Raw genomic sequence first — 15,025 nt, 5'->3', positions numbered from 1 at the left:
GGCCTGTTTTTTGGCTCTTTTTTGCCACTCTGTAAAGTGTCTTTGTGACCGTTTTCTGTAAAAAGCGCAATAGAAATAAAAATATATTAGATTTTATTTGATGCTTAAAGGCTGAAGACATTTTGAGTTTTATCTGATTTTATGGGGCAGCTGGAAAAGGAATGTAGTCCTCATGCTACAGGATTAAAGCTGAATCCCTTTTCTCACCAGACTCTGAGCCTGAAGCCATTTACTGATTCGCTCATTCGTTTACATTGCCTCTCTCTGTAAGTGACACTCAAGCTGGCTGAAATGCTTCCATGAATGACCGCTGCTGTTACATATCCAAAGGTGACTCCGGAGGATAATATTACAGGAAGTATTGAACTTATCATCATTATGAAGGCACTGAATCTGAGTCCTTATCCAAGGTGACTTCAGCTGTGCTTTATTAGAACAAAAATGAAAAAGATGACATTTTAAAAAATGAAAAAAAGATATTGCTTAAAACAAAATTGAAACAGAAAAAGCTTAATTGCTTCAGGTACAGCAGAGGTCACAAATAAGGCTAAAAATAGTAATGAATAATAGACCCTTAAAATGAAATCAAAATAGAAAAAGTTGAATTGCTTCAAGTGAAGTAGATGCCATGAATAAGGTTAAAAATGCAAACAAAACTAATTATGATTTTTTTTTCAAGGAATAATATTCCTTAAAATGAAATCGGAAAAGAAGGAGAACTGTGTCAGGTAAAGCATACTGTGTAGGTCATGAATAAGGCTAGGACACAGAGGGCTTTTTTTTATTTTTTATATTTTATTTTGCTTTTTCAAAGCCAAACACAATAACAGACAGCATAAAACCAACAAATGACAAAGTCAACAAGACAACAAACAATAAACAAATCAAAATTAAAATCAAATAGACATCATCCACAATAACAACAAAATAATGTAACTAAACAAAACATTGAGAGACACAGGGCAACATCTCACCAAAAGGATCATATGATCAAGCACGTCCTCAATACAAGAAGACTATACAGAGGCACAATCAATCTGGTGCGATGGGAGGTTTTTCATATAATCCACAAAGGGTTGCCATATCTTGTAAAATGTTTTACTCTTATTCCTCAACCAGTAAGTTATTTTCTCTAGGGGTATACAGCTATTAATTTCAGAGATCCACATTCCAATTGGCAGGGGGGCATCTGATTTCTATTTTAACGCAATACCTTTTTTTAGCAATGGCCAGCAAAATTTCTGTGAGCCTTATAGCGTGGCTATTTTTAAGGTTGGAGTTAGTAAAGTTGCCCAGTACACAAATCTCTGGATCCAATGGAAAGTCAACACCATGAATACTGGATAGGGTGTCACATACCCCCTGTCAAAACCCCTGAAGTTTAGGGCACTGCCAAGTGGAATGTAGGAATGTTCCCTCATCTAAGCCACAACTAAAACAAAGGGGCGATATATTGGAGTTGTATTTGTGCAGTTTATATGGGGCGATATAGAGCTGATGCAGGAAGTTAAATTGTATCAATCTATATCTAGAGTTTGAAGTAGAGGTAACACCATCTCTGCACAAATCACTCCATACTTCCCCATCCAGATTTATTCCCAGGTCTTTCTCCCATCTAAGTCTGGATCTGTCCAGATCAGGTATTAATAAACTCGATATAAGAGCTTCATACACCCTAGAGATAGTTTTAAATAATGGTTGTTCAGCATGGCACAATTGTTCCACAGGTGTCATGGTAGGTAAATTCCACCGGCCTTTGTGGTTAACTCTGATAAAGTTGCGTAGTTGCAGATAGCTGAAGAAATCTTTATTTGTCAAGCAGTATTTCTGTTTAAACTGTTCAAAGGACATATAGATTCCTTCCTCATAGCAGTGTTCTAGGTGGCTAATGCCTTTCTCAGACCATAATCTGAAGTTGCTTTTCTGAAAGCACATTGGTAGCAGTCTATTTCTCCATAAAGGGGTTTTAGGGGAGAGGAATCCTTGTTTGAACAGTTCATGCAGTTTGTACCAAATTTGAACTGACTGAATGATTAAAGGGTTATCTGTTGCAGTTTTAATTGACTTTTTATCCCAGTTATAAAGCAAATCTGTTGATGTCTCCTCATTCATCTCTATCTTTTCAATGTTGAGCCATGAAGGGGGAAGGCCATTATCAAACATCTGTGCCAAAAGACCCAGAGGGCTTTTGAGATGACTGAACGCAAACAAACGCTTGTGTCTCTGTCAAGTCTGGAGAATATACAGGGCAAGATATCAGGAAGAGGAGGGACTGGGGTGGAGCACACAGAGAAAGATTATAATTTAACAGTCCACCTCACACCGACCTTTGACCTCTGCACTGGTCAGAAGAGAACTTACCCATAGTTGGCTTGAACCGTAACATGCAGGATGGGTTGGGCACCCAATTAAAATGTCTTTAACACTGAACCACCATTTCAGCTGTTTCATATTCAGTGATTCATTCATGATGGGGCAGGGAGGGGGGTAGTGTGGTGGGGGGCGCTTTAAACCTTGAGTGATGGGAGCTTCGTACAGGGAGGTGTGCAGCGTTCTCTGGCTGGAGAGGAAATTAGGTCGACTCCTCCGGGAGGTGTCAAAAATTCAAAAGGAGAGATGGAGATAGAGAAATGGAGAGGGTGGGGAGGGGGGGCTGTGTTCGAGGGGCGGGGGGGTGGATGGATGAGCATAAATAAAGCCCCCGCACTGTTGACATCAGCCAGGGAATTGGCTAAACCTGAAATAGTGGATTGTTTTCTTGGTGAGTCTGAAGGGGGGGAATAAATCAGAAGGAAGAAGTGGCTCTCCTTCATTTCTCGCGCCCCCGTCTATTCCTGATAGAATTCACTCCCGCGTTAAAAAAAAAACTGATGTAATAATGCCCTCGCGGTGCATGCCATTTTTTCATGCTGTTATTCACTGGAGGTAGATTGTAGTGTGAAGATGTTGCTTGTGATGGTGTGTGTGGGGGGCAGGGGGGTGGGGGAGTGGGAGATTTTAGCATGTTTGCTCATATCTTCCCAACATATGCTGGAGTGTCAATGTTCTCCTGTCTGTATGCCTTCCTTTCCCAATGGAGTTTCTGTGTGTTTGAAAGTACGTGCTTTTGCATAATCAGGGGGAATAATTGGTGTGCGCACATATGTGGGACTGACTGGGATTGTAAGTTAAGTACTCATGTGAATGCACAAGAGCGTATGTGTGTGTATGGTAGGTGGGGAGAAGGGGGGGGGGGGCAGAGAGGTTGTGGGGGGTTGGGTAATGTTTTTAAAAAAATCTTGTTTTACTCAAAGTCACTGTTAAGGTGTAATAGCTAAGCTGATCCCATCTTCCCCAGAAAACACCCATTTGTGTTTTTCTGAAAATGTTGCTTCAGACTATTCAGTATTTTTAACTTGCATCACAGGTCACCCGTATAATCACATAAAGCACTGTAACACTACGATCCCAGCGTGTATCTCTTCTACCAGCCACACCCACATCCAGTTCTCTTCTGACTGGTACTGGGGTCAAAGGTCATTACACTCCACCCCATTTCCTCACTGATGTAAAACCTCCTGTAATATTCTCCAGAATCAACACAAACACAGGTGTGTGCTCTCATTCTACCTCCTGAAGACACTTTTCTGTTCCAGCCTTTCAAGTTTGTTCCGTTTCACCCTCTCGTTTCAGTCGTTTTAACAGCGTTTGCGTGCAACTAAAATGACACAGAATGCATTGTACACACATGCAATTTTGTCCTTTACAGGGGTCACATTTGTGATCTGTGGCTTCAGTACTGACGTGATGTTTACAAGCGTTCATCCAGCGCTGCATTTCTATTGAAAGGATCATGTCTGTGTCTTTTTTGTTTTTTTTTGTGGGCTCACATGTAATCGATGGCCATTGTTTGGCTGCGGCTCCACGCCGCTCAAAACCAACAATAGCTCTTTTTGTGTAAACAATGGACAGGAACAAAGGTTCCCAGTGACAGCAGGACGGTTACCATGGCGTATGACAGTCCCCCTGTCTTAACCGCACTCCTCGTTCACCTTAAATGTCTCCATTAAAATCCCGATACATAAACTAACTGACTGGCGGTTCAGTTAAGATGTGTTCGACGTCTGGCAGTGTGCAGTTTTAGTGAAATAACTGGAAACTGAGAATAGTGTTAGAGAAGGCTGATTTTTATTTATTTATTTGCATTTTTGTCTTTCTTATCTCTATCAGAGAAGATTGAGAGCACCATTTTGATTCATCTGCTTAGTGAGGATTATTCCTGATCTCTATTGTCGTTGAAAAGCCCTACCGAATCATTTGATTTATTCTATTTTTAAATGCAGATTGTACTAATGGTGACCGTGGGGTTGGACTGTGTCATCACTGTTTGTACAACACTCATTATTTGAAGGTGGTCTTCCATTGAAGTGTTACAAGCCAAAGGGTTGGGGGGGCGTCTAATGGTCTGGGGTGGGCAGCTTCGGTCCTGGAGGGTGGATGGGTCAACAGATTTTTGTTTCCACCAATTATCCTGGCTAAATGAGTTAATTAGCTGCATGCATCAACACTGGTTTACTCGTAGATTTGATCGCTGTAAAACATTTCATATAGGGACACAAGAGTAGTCTTTGGCTGTCATTCATGCTCTTATCAACCTTTATCTAATGTAGCTAATATGTCAGATGGCGTAAATGTTAGGACTAATTAAGTAATCAAGGTCAGAAGTTGGCATGAAAACCAGAAACAGATATGTTCCTCCTTGCCCATTCCTAGACCAAGAAGAACAGTCTTCTTTCACCCTAACAAACCAGGCAAAAAAACAGGCCATAGTACAGACCTGTGAACGTGTACGACTGTCCTCATTGTCCAGGTCCCTCGGACCAATTAGGTCCCTCCCTTGTGTGTGTGTGTGTGTGAGAGTGAGTGTGTGTGTGGATGTGTGCATGCGTGTGTGTGTGTGTGTGTGCGCGCATGTATGTATGTATGTATGTGTGTGTGTGTGTGTGTGTGTGTGTGTGTGCGTGTCCCTTCCCCAGACTGAGTGGAGCGATGGAAACTGTGCTTCCACATCTGCCTGTGTTGATTGCCCCCGCCCCCTGCCCCCGCCCTGAATGGCAGCAGATACAGTCCCCCAGGTGCCTGCCGACCTCTGACCTGGAATCACACAAACAGCAGCACTGGGCCTGGGGGGGGGGGGGGGGGGGGGGCTGTGACATGCAGGCAGCAACACCAGGTTCATTACATGCAGAGTGCTGATGCTGTTCTTTCAGAACCCCCCCCCCCCCCCCACCACCACCAACCCTCCCCCACTCTACATTCTCCCCCTACCCTACAGCTGAAAATCACCTCACAGCAGCAACAGGACATACTGACATACTGTATACACACGCACGCATACACACACACACGTATACACGCACACACACACACACACGCACACACACAATCACACACACACGTATACACGCACACACACACACATGCGCGCATACACACACACACACACACACAAATGTACACGCACGCATACACGCACACACACAAACACACAATCTCTCTCTCACATACATACACAGACACGATTTCTCTCTCTCTCTCTTGCACACGCGCATACACACACATGCACATATACACAGACAATCTCTCTTTTTTTCTCTCTCTCACGGACACATGCATACACACACACACACACACACACCCTCTCGCTCACCGCACACACGCTGAGTCAGCATAGCTGGGCTGTTCAGATGCCGTGATGAGCACACACACTCTGCTGGCTCTCTTTATGCTGTTACTCCAAATGCACAGAGACACTAACAGGCCCAGCAGGCCTCTTCCTAAACACTGCACCAAGCCTTAGGGCCTGCGTGCGCTCACAGAGTCTTACATCTGAATCCGGGGATATGAGCCTATTAATGCCTATGAATAACCCTCGCTAAGCACCCCATCCATCCAGCCAACTGGCAGCCAGCTCAGACAGGTGTTACATCAAGAGTAAGACGTAATCAGCACAGGTGGGCATAACAGGTCTTTGCGTGCGTAACATTTCAGAACGTGACCCCTTTTCGACAAGCGATTTAATCTCAGGCACAAGATCCCTGAGTCTTTTGACTGGTTTCTTATTCAGAAGCCCTGCGCAGATAATTCGGTTCGTTTGGGTCTGTTTTGGAACTTGTGCGTATATAAAGACAGCAGAGAAAGGCTTAGAGCAAAGGTTCCCACTATGGGGTGCTTCCTGAAGGGCCCTCCTGGAGGAGCTTGTAAGAGGGAGGATTCAGTACCATAGACAGCACCAAACAAATAATCAGACAAACTGATTTCCTTGGAACAATACCAAGCACAGAATCATAGTGATGACAAATTTGAGAGTTCTTTTCAAACACTTCACTTTAAATTGTTTTATTTTCAGATATTCTACAGAACTTTATTTTACATTTTTCAGTCTTTTGCTTCGAAACAAGGGTTACCTCATACTCACAGACCAGGATCTCTCTCAGTCACTACTGTGATCACAGTAAGACGAATGCCTTCGCAGAGCATCTGTTCCATTACTGCTAAGGAAAATGAGAAAATGATCTCTTTTTTCCTCTTTCAACATTTACTGAATATAAAGTCAGAGAGCATTGAAATGCAGACATGTTTTGAGTATCAGTATTGAGCTATTTCTTTTTTTATAGCGCAGAAGAAGGAGACCACTGAAAAGAATAAATGGGCCCAGGCCAGCACCGGCAAGTTCCGGAACCCTGAAACTGGGAGTGTTCCCAGAGAAGAACGCTGGGCTCCTTGCTACGAATCATTTGCAAGCTGCTGCTTGTGGCTGTGGCTGAACTGGCGTTAATGTGGTTAAGGCCCTCCCCTCCACCCTCGGAGCGCTGCTTATCGAACTGTCATCCGATTGATTGAGCTGCAGGGCCTGCGTGTCTTTGAAAGCATAGCCCTGCTGCGTTTATGCACACCCAGCATAGCCCGTGTTCAGGCAGCCCCCGATATCCAGGGCGAGTGCTCCTGCCTATTCGCAGAAACTAATTTACCAGTCCCAACAGCAGTTTGTTCAGTCCCAGAACTAATAACGGCAGAGAAGGACGCAGCCGCTGAAATTGTTTCCTTCCGTCAGACGTGGCGAACGGGACTGTGGATGATGAGGGGGTGGAATGTGTGTGCGTTTGAGAGAAAAAGTGTGTGTGTGTGTGTAATGTTTTTAAATGACCTGAATGAGCAGTTATTAAACCCCCACCCCCACCCCCGCCCCCCTCCCCAAGGAATTCCTGATGCCATTTCTAACAATATCTGCTTGTATTTTGATAAGGTCAAATAGTGAGCAGACAGTGTACAGTGAGAACAATGCATCAATCTGTTATTTCTTATATCAGTGCTATTGAAGATGCCATAAGTTCAAATGCCATCTCGCCATCTCTCTCTCTCTCTCTCTCTCTCTCTCTCTGTCTCTCTCTTCTCTCTCTCTCTAATTTCATTTTGGGATTGATTGATTTTTTGGAAGACCTAACCCCTCCCCACAGCAATCAATCACCAAGCTTTAATTTATTTCAGCCTTGGCCGATGATGTGGCAGCACAGGCTGATTTGTGCTCGGAGTGTGGATAGAGAGGATTCTGGGAAACTGTATGCACTCGGAAATACACATTCCGAAACAGATACACAGTGAAATGTTCAGTGTTAAATGAGTCCCTATTGGACTCATATGTACTCTGTTAGTGTAGAATTAACACTGGACATTTTCCTGTTCAGAGGAGTCTGACTGCTTTCTGGACAATACAGTACCATTGTTTATTTAGGAATGTTTTCAAAAAGAGGTTGTGACTACCAGGATTATTACCCAAAAATTAAAGTGCTGTTACTTTACATTACAAGTTTATGTTTATATTACAGTCTGTACAATCAGTCCCTCCCAAAGCATACAGCTTTAATCTACTATCGGGTTTGTGGTGTGCATTACTTAAACCTTTTCTGGAGTAGCTTTTTGAATGTAGGCTATATCTATTATTCATTCACTGATAATTTGTGTAATTATTTCAAAGACAGGGGTTTACTTCAGTCATGTGTATTTTAAATTGAATTGCAGATTCTAAATACAGATGCAGGCAGAAATTACAGGAGCCAAGTTCTCATGAACAGAATTAAGAAAATTTATATCCAGCTATCTATTTGAAGATTAACCGTGATATACTTTGATTCAATAATTTAAATTTGTAATTAGATAACAGAGGAAATGTCTGTGTCTATTAAATTTCCTCTGGGGATAACCCTCTCCTAAATTTGAGCCACACCCTGAATCGCATGTGATCAAAAGCATATTACATCCCTATTAGACAACATAAAAAGCATAAATCTCACCAGTGACCTTGGAGAGAGCACTTACACACTGCCTATGTAGACTGAAGTAAGACCATGGTGAACTGTGAGTGAGCGTTCGTGTTTTTTTGTTGACGGTTGCGCTACAGCTGCAGGGTTGCGGGTTCAAATCACGCAGTGTATTACAGTTATTACCAGAGAGCATGTGCAGAGTGGTCAGATGAACACACAGCGAGTGCTGTTAGGCACTCAGTGAACACACTTTAAATCAGGGGAAGCCAGCGCCAGGGCAGGCACGCTGTACTGAATGCTAATGCCGCTGCAGCCTTGGATAACCGCGGTTCCCCATGCCCTGTGGGCACCGTAAATCTGGCAGTTGCTGCCAGCCGGGTATGGTCTGGTTGGCACTCCTGCTGATAGAAACGCCTGTTTCTCCCACTGTGAGAGTGCACAGATTCAGTGTGTTTTTGTGCGGGGATGTACACGCACAGATCCACATTCAGTCTGGATTTCAGAGGGGAGCAGGCAGGTGTTCACAGAAATGGAGCAAAATAAAGCAGATAGTGCTTTATGACAATGAGGCAACATTCGATCACAGATTGGGTCTGCCACAGCGGTTGGTGTCTTTTTTCCCCACTCCGAATATCCCTGGCCTGTCGAAGCGGCAGAATCGAGAGAGCGCTCACTTATTGGTGCTGCTGACTCTCACCACGTCTCCTTCCTCTTCCTCTTCCTCTTCCTCAGGTGTGTTTTCTGAAAGAGACTTCAGCTCTGCTCTTCCACCATCTTAACTCCTGCTGCCCGGGGTTTTTACTGTACTCCCAAAGCACGACGGAATATCGGACAGGAAACCACAATTTGCAGCCAATAGGAGGTGGGCTTGAGTGCCGAGGAGGGTTCTGGAATTCCGAGGAGGGTTCCGGAATCCTACCCTGGAGCGCAGGCAAGCAGTACTGTGCTGTGCTGTGGCAAGAAATGCTACAGTATCCAAGTAAAAAATAAAAAAAGAAGTACATTATGTAATTCTCCCCGGACGAGCCATCCATTATAGCCAAAATAGTATACTGTTACTGGACTTTTAATACCTCTCAGATCCATTGATTGGGTTGGAGGGATGTAGTCGCATTGCGGTATATATATATATATATACCTCTGAGAGAATTGCGAGATGCTGACAGTGGAGGTAGGATGCAGGATTAGCTGGGCTCTTTAAGCCAATTACTGCAGCGGGTCACTGCAGTGCAGAAGGGGGAGTCTATTGTGATCTCACTGACCCCTCGCATTGCCCAGAGACGTTGCCTGAGACGACTGGGTTGAAGGTTCCTGATGGGTCCCCGCTCTCAGTTTTCGACAGGAAACACCTGATCGCGTGCCTGAGGGCTAAAAAAGGCAGCGTTTAACAGCCGTAACCAATCTGCAGATCTGGGTCCAGTCTCTTAATTCAGCTCATTTGAATCAATCCAATCTTTTTGGCTTTGTTATTCGGTTATTACTTATTGAAGGAGTCTTCATATTTAGCCGTGCAGTCATGATATGTACCTGTCGTTAAACAAGCTGTCTTCTCTTCTGACTTGCAATATGATCGGCAGGAGGTGATGCCCTTGAATTTGTTTGTGACGTAAAAATGTATTTTTTATTGTTTTTTCAAAAGCTGCTATGTGACAATATTTAATATCTATTTTGATGGACATGAGGAGTGGATCTAGCCGGAGTGGATGGGACTGAGGCGGGGGAAGCAGGTTGTGTGACCTGGTCATCCCCGATTATCTTGAAAGCGATCCGCTGACCCACATCGTCCACCAACCGAACGCGCACTGCAGTAATCTGTAGATCCTCAACCAAACGCGCACTGCACTAATCTGTAGATCCTCAACCAAACGCGCACTGCACTGATCTGTAGATCCTCAACCAAACGCGCACTGCACTGATCTGTAGATCCTCAATCAAACAGTGCACTGCAGTAATCTGTGGATCCTCAACCAAACGCGCACTGCACTAATCTGTAGATCCTCAGTCAAACAGTGCACTGCAGTAATCTGTGGATCCTCAACCAAACGCGCACTGCACTAATCTGTGGATCCTCAACCAAACGCGCACTGCACTGATCTGTAGATCCTCAACCAAACGCGCACTGCACTGATCTGTGATCCTCAACCAACGCGCACTGCACTGATCTGTGATCCTCAACCAAACGCGCACTGCACTAATCTGTAGATCCTCAACCAAACGCGCACTGCACTAATCTGTGGATCCTCAACCAAACGCGCACTGCACTAATCTGTGGATCCTCAACCAAACGCGCACTGCACTGATCTGTAGATCCTCAACCAAACGCGCACTGCAGTAATCTGTAGATCCTCAGTCAAACAGTGCACCTTTGCAGCAATTTCCCTCTCATAATTCCCTCTCAGGGATGAAATGCATGCAACTTTGTGATGAATTACATTGTTTTATTTTTTCCCCATGTTATCAGGTTATACAACCTGATAAACAACCGCGCAGTTGAGACTTGTCTCCGGTTTAGCATGAGCTGTATGGGGGCTGTTTGTTGACCTACTTAGTGTGTGTATATATATATATATATATATATATATATATATATATATATATATATATATATTTTTTTTTCATCTGACAGTGTTCTTAAGCACTTCCCCTACCCTGTGGCCTATCACATGATCACCACAACATGCATGCTCTCTACAGAGTGAATTTAAGCCTTTGAAGAGCAGGTTTTTTTGAGAAATTGTTTTTCAAAATTCTAAGTCAGTGTTCTAGAACTGCACTGCTTTCAGTTACCAGTGGTGAGTGTTACATCAGCATTAGAATGTTCAGTTAAGGAAATTCCAATCACACATATTGACATGTGGAAATGACACTGATGTTTGCTGTGGGGGACAGGGTTCGTTTCAGTAAAATGCAGACGAGCGAGACACACAGACCGAACCGTCTACCCCCTGATATTTTAACACCGCTGTCCTGAATGATGCAGCCTGTGGAAGAGCCTGGATGATCCAATCTCCCATCCAATCAGCTGGCAGTAAGGCTGGGGGATGTTCCATCCAATCAATGTGAATCATGAAGGAGCGCTCTTTGATGGGGGCATGTGATTTAGCATCACGCTTGTCCCTGAGAGGCAAACTTCACCTCATTGCGTCGGATGGATTTTTTCCCTTATCAGGGTCCAGCACTTTTTTTTACCGAAGCCAAACCTCTGACCCGCCCATTCCCCCCCTCGTTTTTTTTCAAGCCTGGCTGGCCCTGTGATTTATAGTCTCCTTCCTTCTTTCTGCTTTTCATCTGGTGGAGGAGTGCCAGGTCAGTAAAATGCGTATGTTCACCGTAAAACCTGACTGCGGGGGCATTGGAATTGAAGCCCAGACTGAAGCTCTGCAGTATTTTTCTCCAAATGCAGTGTGTGGCAGCCAGAGGTGGACAATCCAGGTTCAGAAAGTAAAAGTTCATCCCAGGATTTTGTTCCAGTCACCTGGATTTGCTGATGAGCACCATTCTTCAGCCAGGAGGTAGAGCTAAATCAGCTGGCTGAGTTCAGGGGTGGATGAAATACATGGCAGGACTTTTACTTTCTGACCCCTGGAATGTCCACCTCTGGTGGCAGCAGGCTTCTGTGGTCTGAGCTCCACTCATAAGGGAACCAAAGACTGCTCATATAATCTCTCTTTATCCACTTTCATTATTACACGGCTATTGGCGTTTCTGTACAGGGCACCTTAACTTACATTTCGTCCATTTATCTGTTTATACAATGGGAGATCCTATGAACATTTCAGGTTCTGTAGAACCATTGCATTTAAAGCATTGCAGGTTCTGCAGAAGCATTCCATTCAGTTTCCAGTTTCAGCAGTATATCTACTGAAGGGCAAAAGGCTCTTTAGACTAAAAGCCTCACTCAGCTTTTCAACCACAGTGAATTCAATAATTATAAAAGACTGATGTTACAAAAACGAAACAAAAAATTTGACATAATCGGACCAAAATCAACCTTGGAGAGAAATAAATGTGCAGACTTTCCTGCTTAGGCCGTTATAATGTGTTTTTTTTTTGCCCTCTAGTGTATTTTTACACAAAGTGTGTAGTTGTTGTGTTATTCTCTTTGTTGCTGGTGTGCTTCTGCTGGTAACGAGGAGGACGCGCTAAAAGAGGCCTGCAGATGGATGCTCTCGGGGCCTAATTAGGTCAGCGTACTTCTCGCATCGCAAAAAGGAGGAATTTAAAATTCAGCTTCTGTGAAAAAAAACAGAATATGATTTAGATGTATATATTCCCCCCCCCCCAGGCACTGTTCTGCACTCGTTCACCGTAATTGTTTGACGTGCTGTTGGATCGGCATGCTGAAATCCGGCTGTCGGCTCGGTCCGCTCTTTCATCACGGGGTTTTGCGATTAGAGACGCCTCCACGGACGGACGGGCGTAAAAAGCGGTTGCGATGAAGAGGAACCGGACGTCCCGCAGACGCCGGCTTTGCTGTGTCTCCTCCCTCACCGGGTGTGTCCCCCTCGCCCCCCGTGTGGATGCGAGGCCTGAATTATGATGAACGCCTCGCTGTGTGCCTCTGCATGTTGTTTACCAAACTCAAATACATCAATACTACACTGTCAACCGGGGACACGGCTCATCAAGCATTCTGCTCTGCTCGGTTATATTTGCATAGCGCTTCTTACAGGCACGCTCACAAACACGCTTCACAGGAAGATAGGAAAACATTCTGAAAGACTGGCCCCTGAACCCACAAAATGGTTTAACTCCTCATTTATTCCTTAATTCTTCAACCCTTTTGCTGGTCTTTTTTCTGTTTTGTGAATTTGTAGTTCTCTTTTGTGAGAATGACAATGAGAATGAGAATTTTCTGAAAAGTATTGTCTAGACCTACTGGTAACCAACCCTGTTCCTGGAGATTGACCATCCTGTAGGTTTTCACTCCAACCCTAACAAAGCACACCTCATTCAACAGCTAGAGATCTTTGTTGAGTTGTTAATTAGTAGAGTCAGATTAGCCAAATTAGGGTTGAAATGAAAACCTGCAGGATGGCGCATCTCCAGGGACAGGGTTGGTTACCACTGGTCTAAGTGCCCTGGATTCTTGACATTGAAGTACTAATTTGCTACTTCTTTCCAAGCGTTGTTGACATCATATTTGTTTCCTGTTGCATATAAATCAATTACTCTCTTATCCAAAAGGCACCATGCTGAAGCTTTCATTTCATTTCAGAACAGTTCAGTATGTTTGGGGACATACTGCATCTCTCATTTTTTGAGAGCTCCTGTGTTTAGTTTTTTTTTTTTTTTTGGCAAACGCATCGATGCTGAAAAATTGACAGAGCGTTTGTTTCTCATCCTGACTTTCACCCCAGTCAGATTGCAAAGGCACTGGAACAGACAGCATTGTTGGAGCTGAGGGGAAAAAAAAACAAAACAAAAAAAAACATCTTAGAAGAGGACTGTCATTAGACTGTCATTACAGCTGGGACACAATAGCCGCCTTTCACAACTCGGGCTGGGGGGCTGTCTGTCTAGTGGTACCATTGTTAGCTTTTTGCGCCGCGCCAAACTGCTCTATTCTGCAACGAGACAAACAAATTGCTTTTTTTGTTGTTGTTGTTGTTTTTTTCCTCCGTGCCGCACGCTCTGAAAAGTAATTCAGACATTTTGATTGCGCCTTGCGTCGGTATAACCCCAGCACAACAGCCCTGTGGCCCTGCACAGCTGTCTGAAGGCCAAACACAGATTATGTCTGGATAAGTGTTTTTTTTTTTTGTTGGTGCACATTCAGCCAATTAATCCCTTGGAATTGAGAACAGTTTAAAATTGACCTTTTGTTACATAATACCTACAAACCAAAAAAGGGAAACAAAGACTATTTGTATGCAAGTGTTCACTTACTCCGTGCTGAGTTTAAAGAGTGTTGTGTGCAGCAGGAATTCTGTGGAATAGCCACCCATGCTAATAGCTACCTGCGTATCAACAGCAAAACAAGGCAAAAAAAATCAAATACTGCATGCTGCTCGCGCCCTGCGCAAACTGCCTGAGTGAGAGACTGTGCAAAGGAGGGCTTCTCTCTGAGCAGGAGGGGTCGTCATGGAAACCCTTCCCTTAAACGTTCCCTAGCAGGCAGCACTAAGCCTGTGGAGATGGAGGTGTATGTGGGCGAGGGAAACAGCAACGACACAGCCTCCCTCCTTCCCTCCTCCCTCTTCTCATCTCTCTCTCTCTCTATCTCTCTCTCCCTTTCTCACTCCTCCAGGGAGATTAAAAGGGGATTTATATTTATGAGCCCTCCCGTTTCTTTTTTTGTTTTGTTTTGTTTATTTTTTTGTTTGATGGTGGTCATTTTACGCTGATCCCTGGGTTCTCGTAATCACGGGCAGGCTTTTGGATTTAGAACCGCGTAGAGGTGTGCCGCGTTTGTTAAACCGCGAGAGAGAGCGTCTCGTCCCCGCTTCGGCTCCGACAGCGCGCCGCGCATCTTCAGATGAAACGAATGCCATGGTAGTTTCCCTGGATGCAGAGGGAGAAAGACTAAACCGCAGTAGCGTACACTGAGCCCAGCAAAACAGATGCATCTGACTGAAGAAGACAAGCAGACGGGAGTGAAAGGTAGGTATCGATCAGCTTCTGCTGGTGAAAATCATCTTCGCATTCATGGGCAAAATTGGTGGTGGATGTCCTACTGGTTTGTTGAATGAGTGTAGTCAGAGAGCCTGCAGTGCTGGAGTAAT

The 15,025-nt window shown here is 44.3% G+C and overlaps 1 protein-coding gene across 3 annotated transcripts in view; it reads left to right on the top strand.

Moving 5' to 3' along the window:
• Window positions 1-15,025, top strand: part of LOC135263686 (serine/threonine-protein phosphatase 2A 55 kDa regulatory subunit B beta isoform-like) — a 74,898-nt gene that overhangs the window by 44,469 nt on the left and 15,404 nt on the right. The window contains exon 1 of one of the 3 annotated variants that reach the window (XM_064352000.1): window positions 14,455-14,903. The exons of the other annotated variants lie outside the window; for them this stretch is intronic. Within the exon in view, the coding sequence (XP_064208070.1) occupies window positions 14,864-14,903 (40 nt within the window). The 5' untranslated portion in view covers window positions 14,455-14,863. Of the gene's footprint in view, window positions 1-14,454; window positions 14,904-15,025 lie in introns of those variants that run through there. 3 annotated transcript variants of the gene reach the window in all.

Source organism: Anguilla rostrata, chromosome 9, assembly GCF_018555375.3.
Source record: "Anguilla rostrata isolate EN2019 chromosome 9, ASM1855537v3, whole genome shotgun sequence".
Classification (NCBI taxonomy): Eukaryota; Metazoa; Chordata; class Actinopteri; order Anguilliformes; family Anguillidae; genus Anguilla; species Anguilla rostrata.
This window is presented reverse-complemented; position numbering and strand designations above follow the sequence as displayed.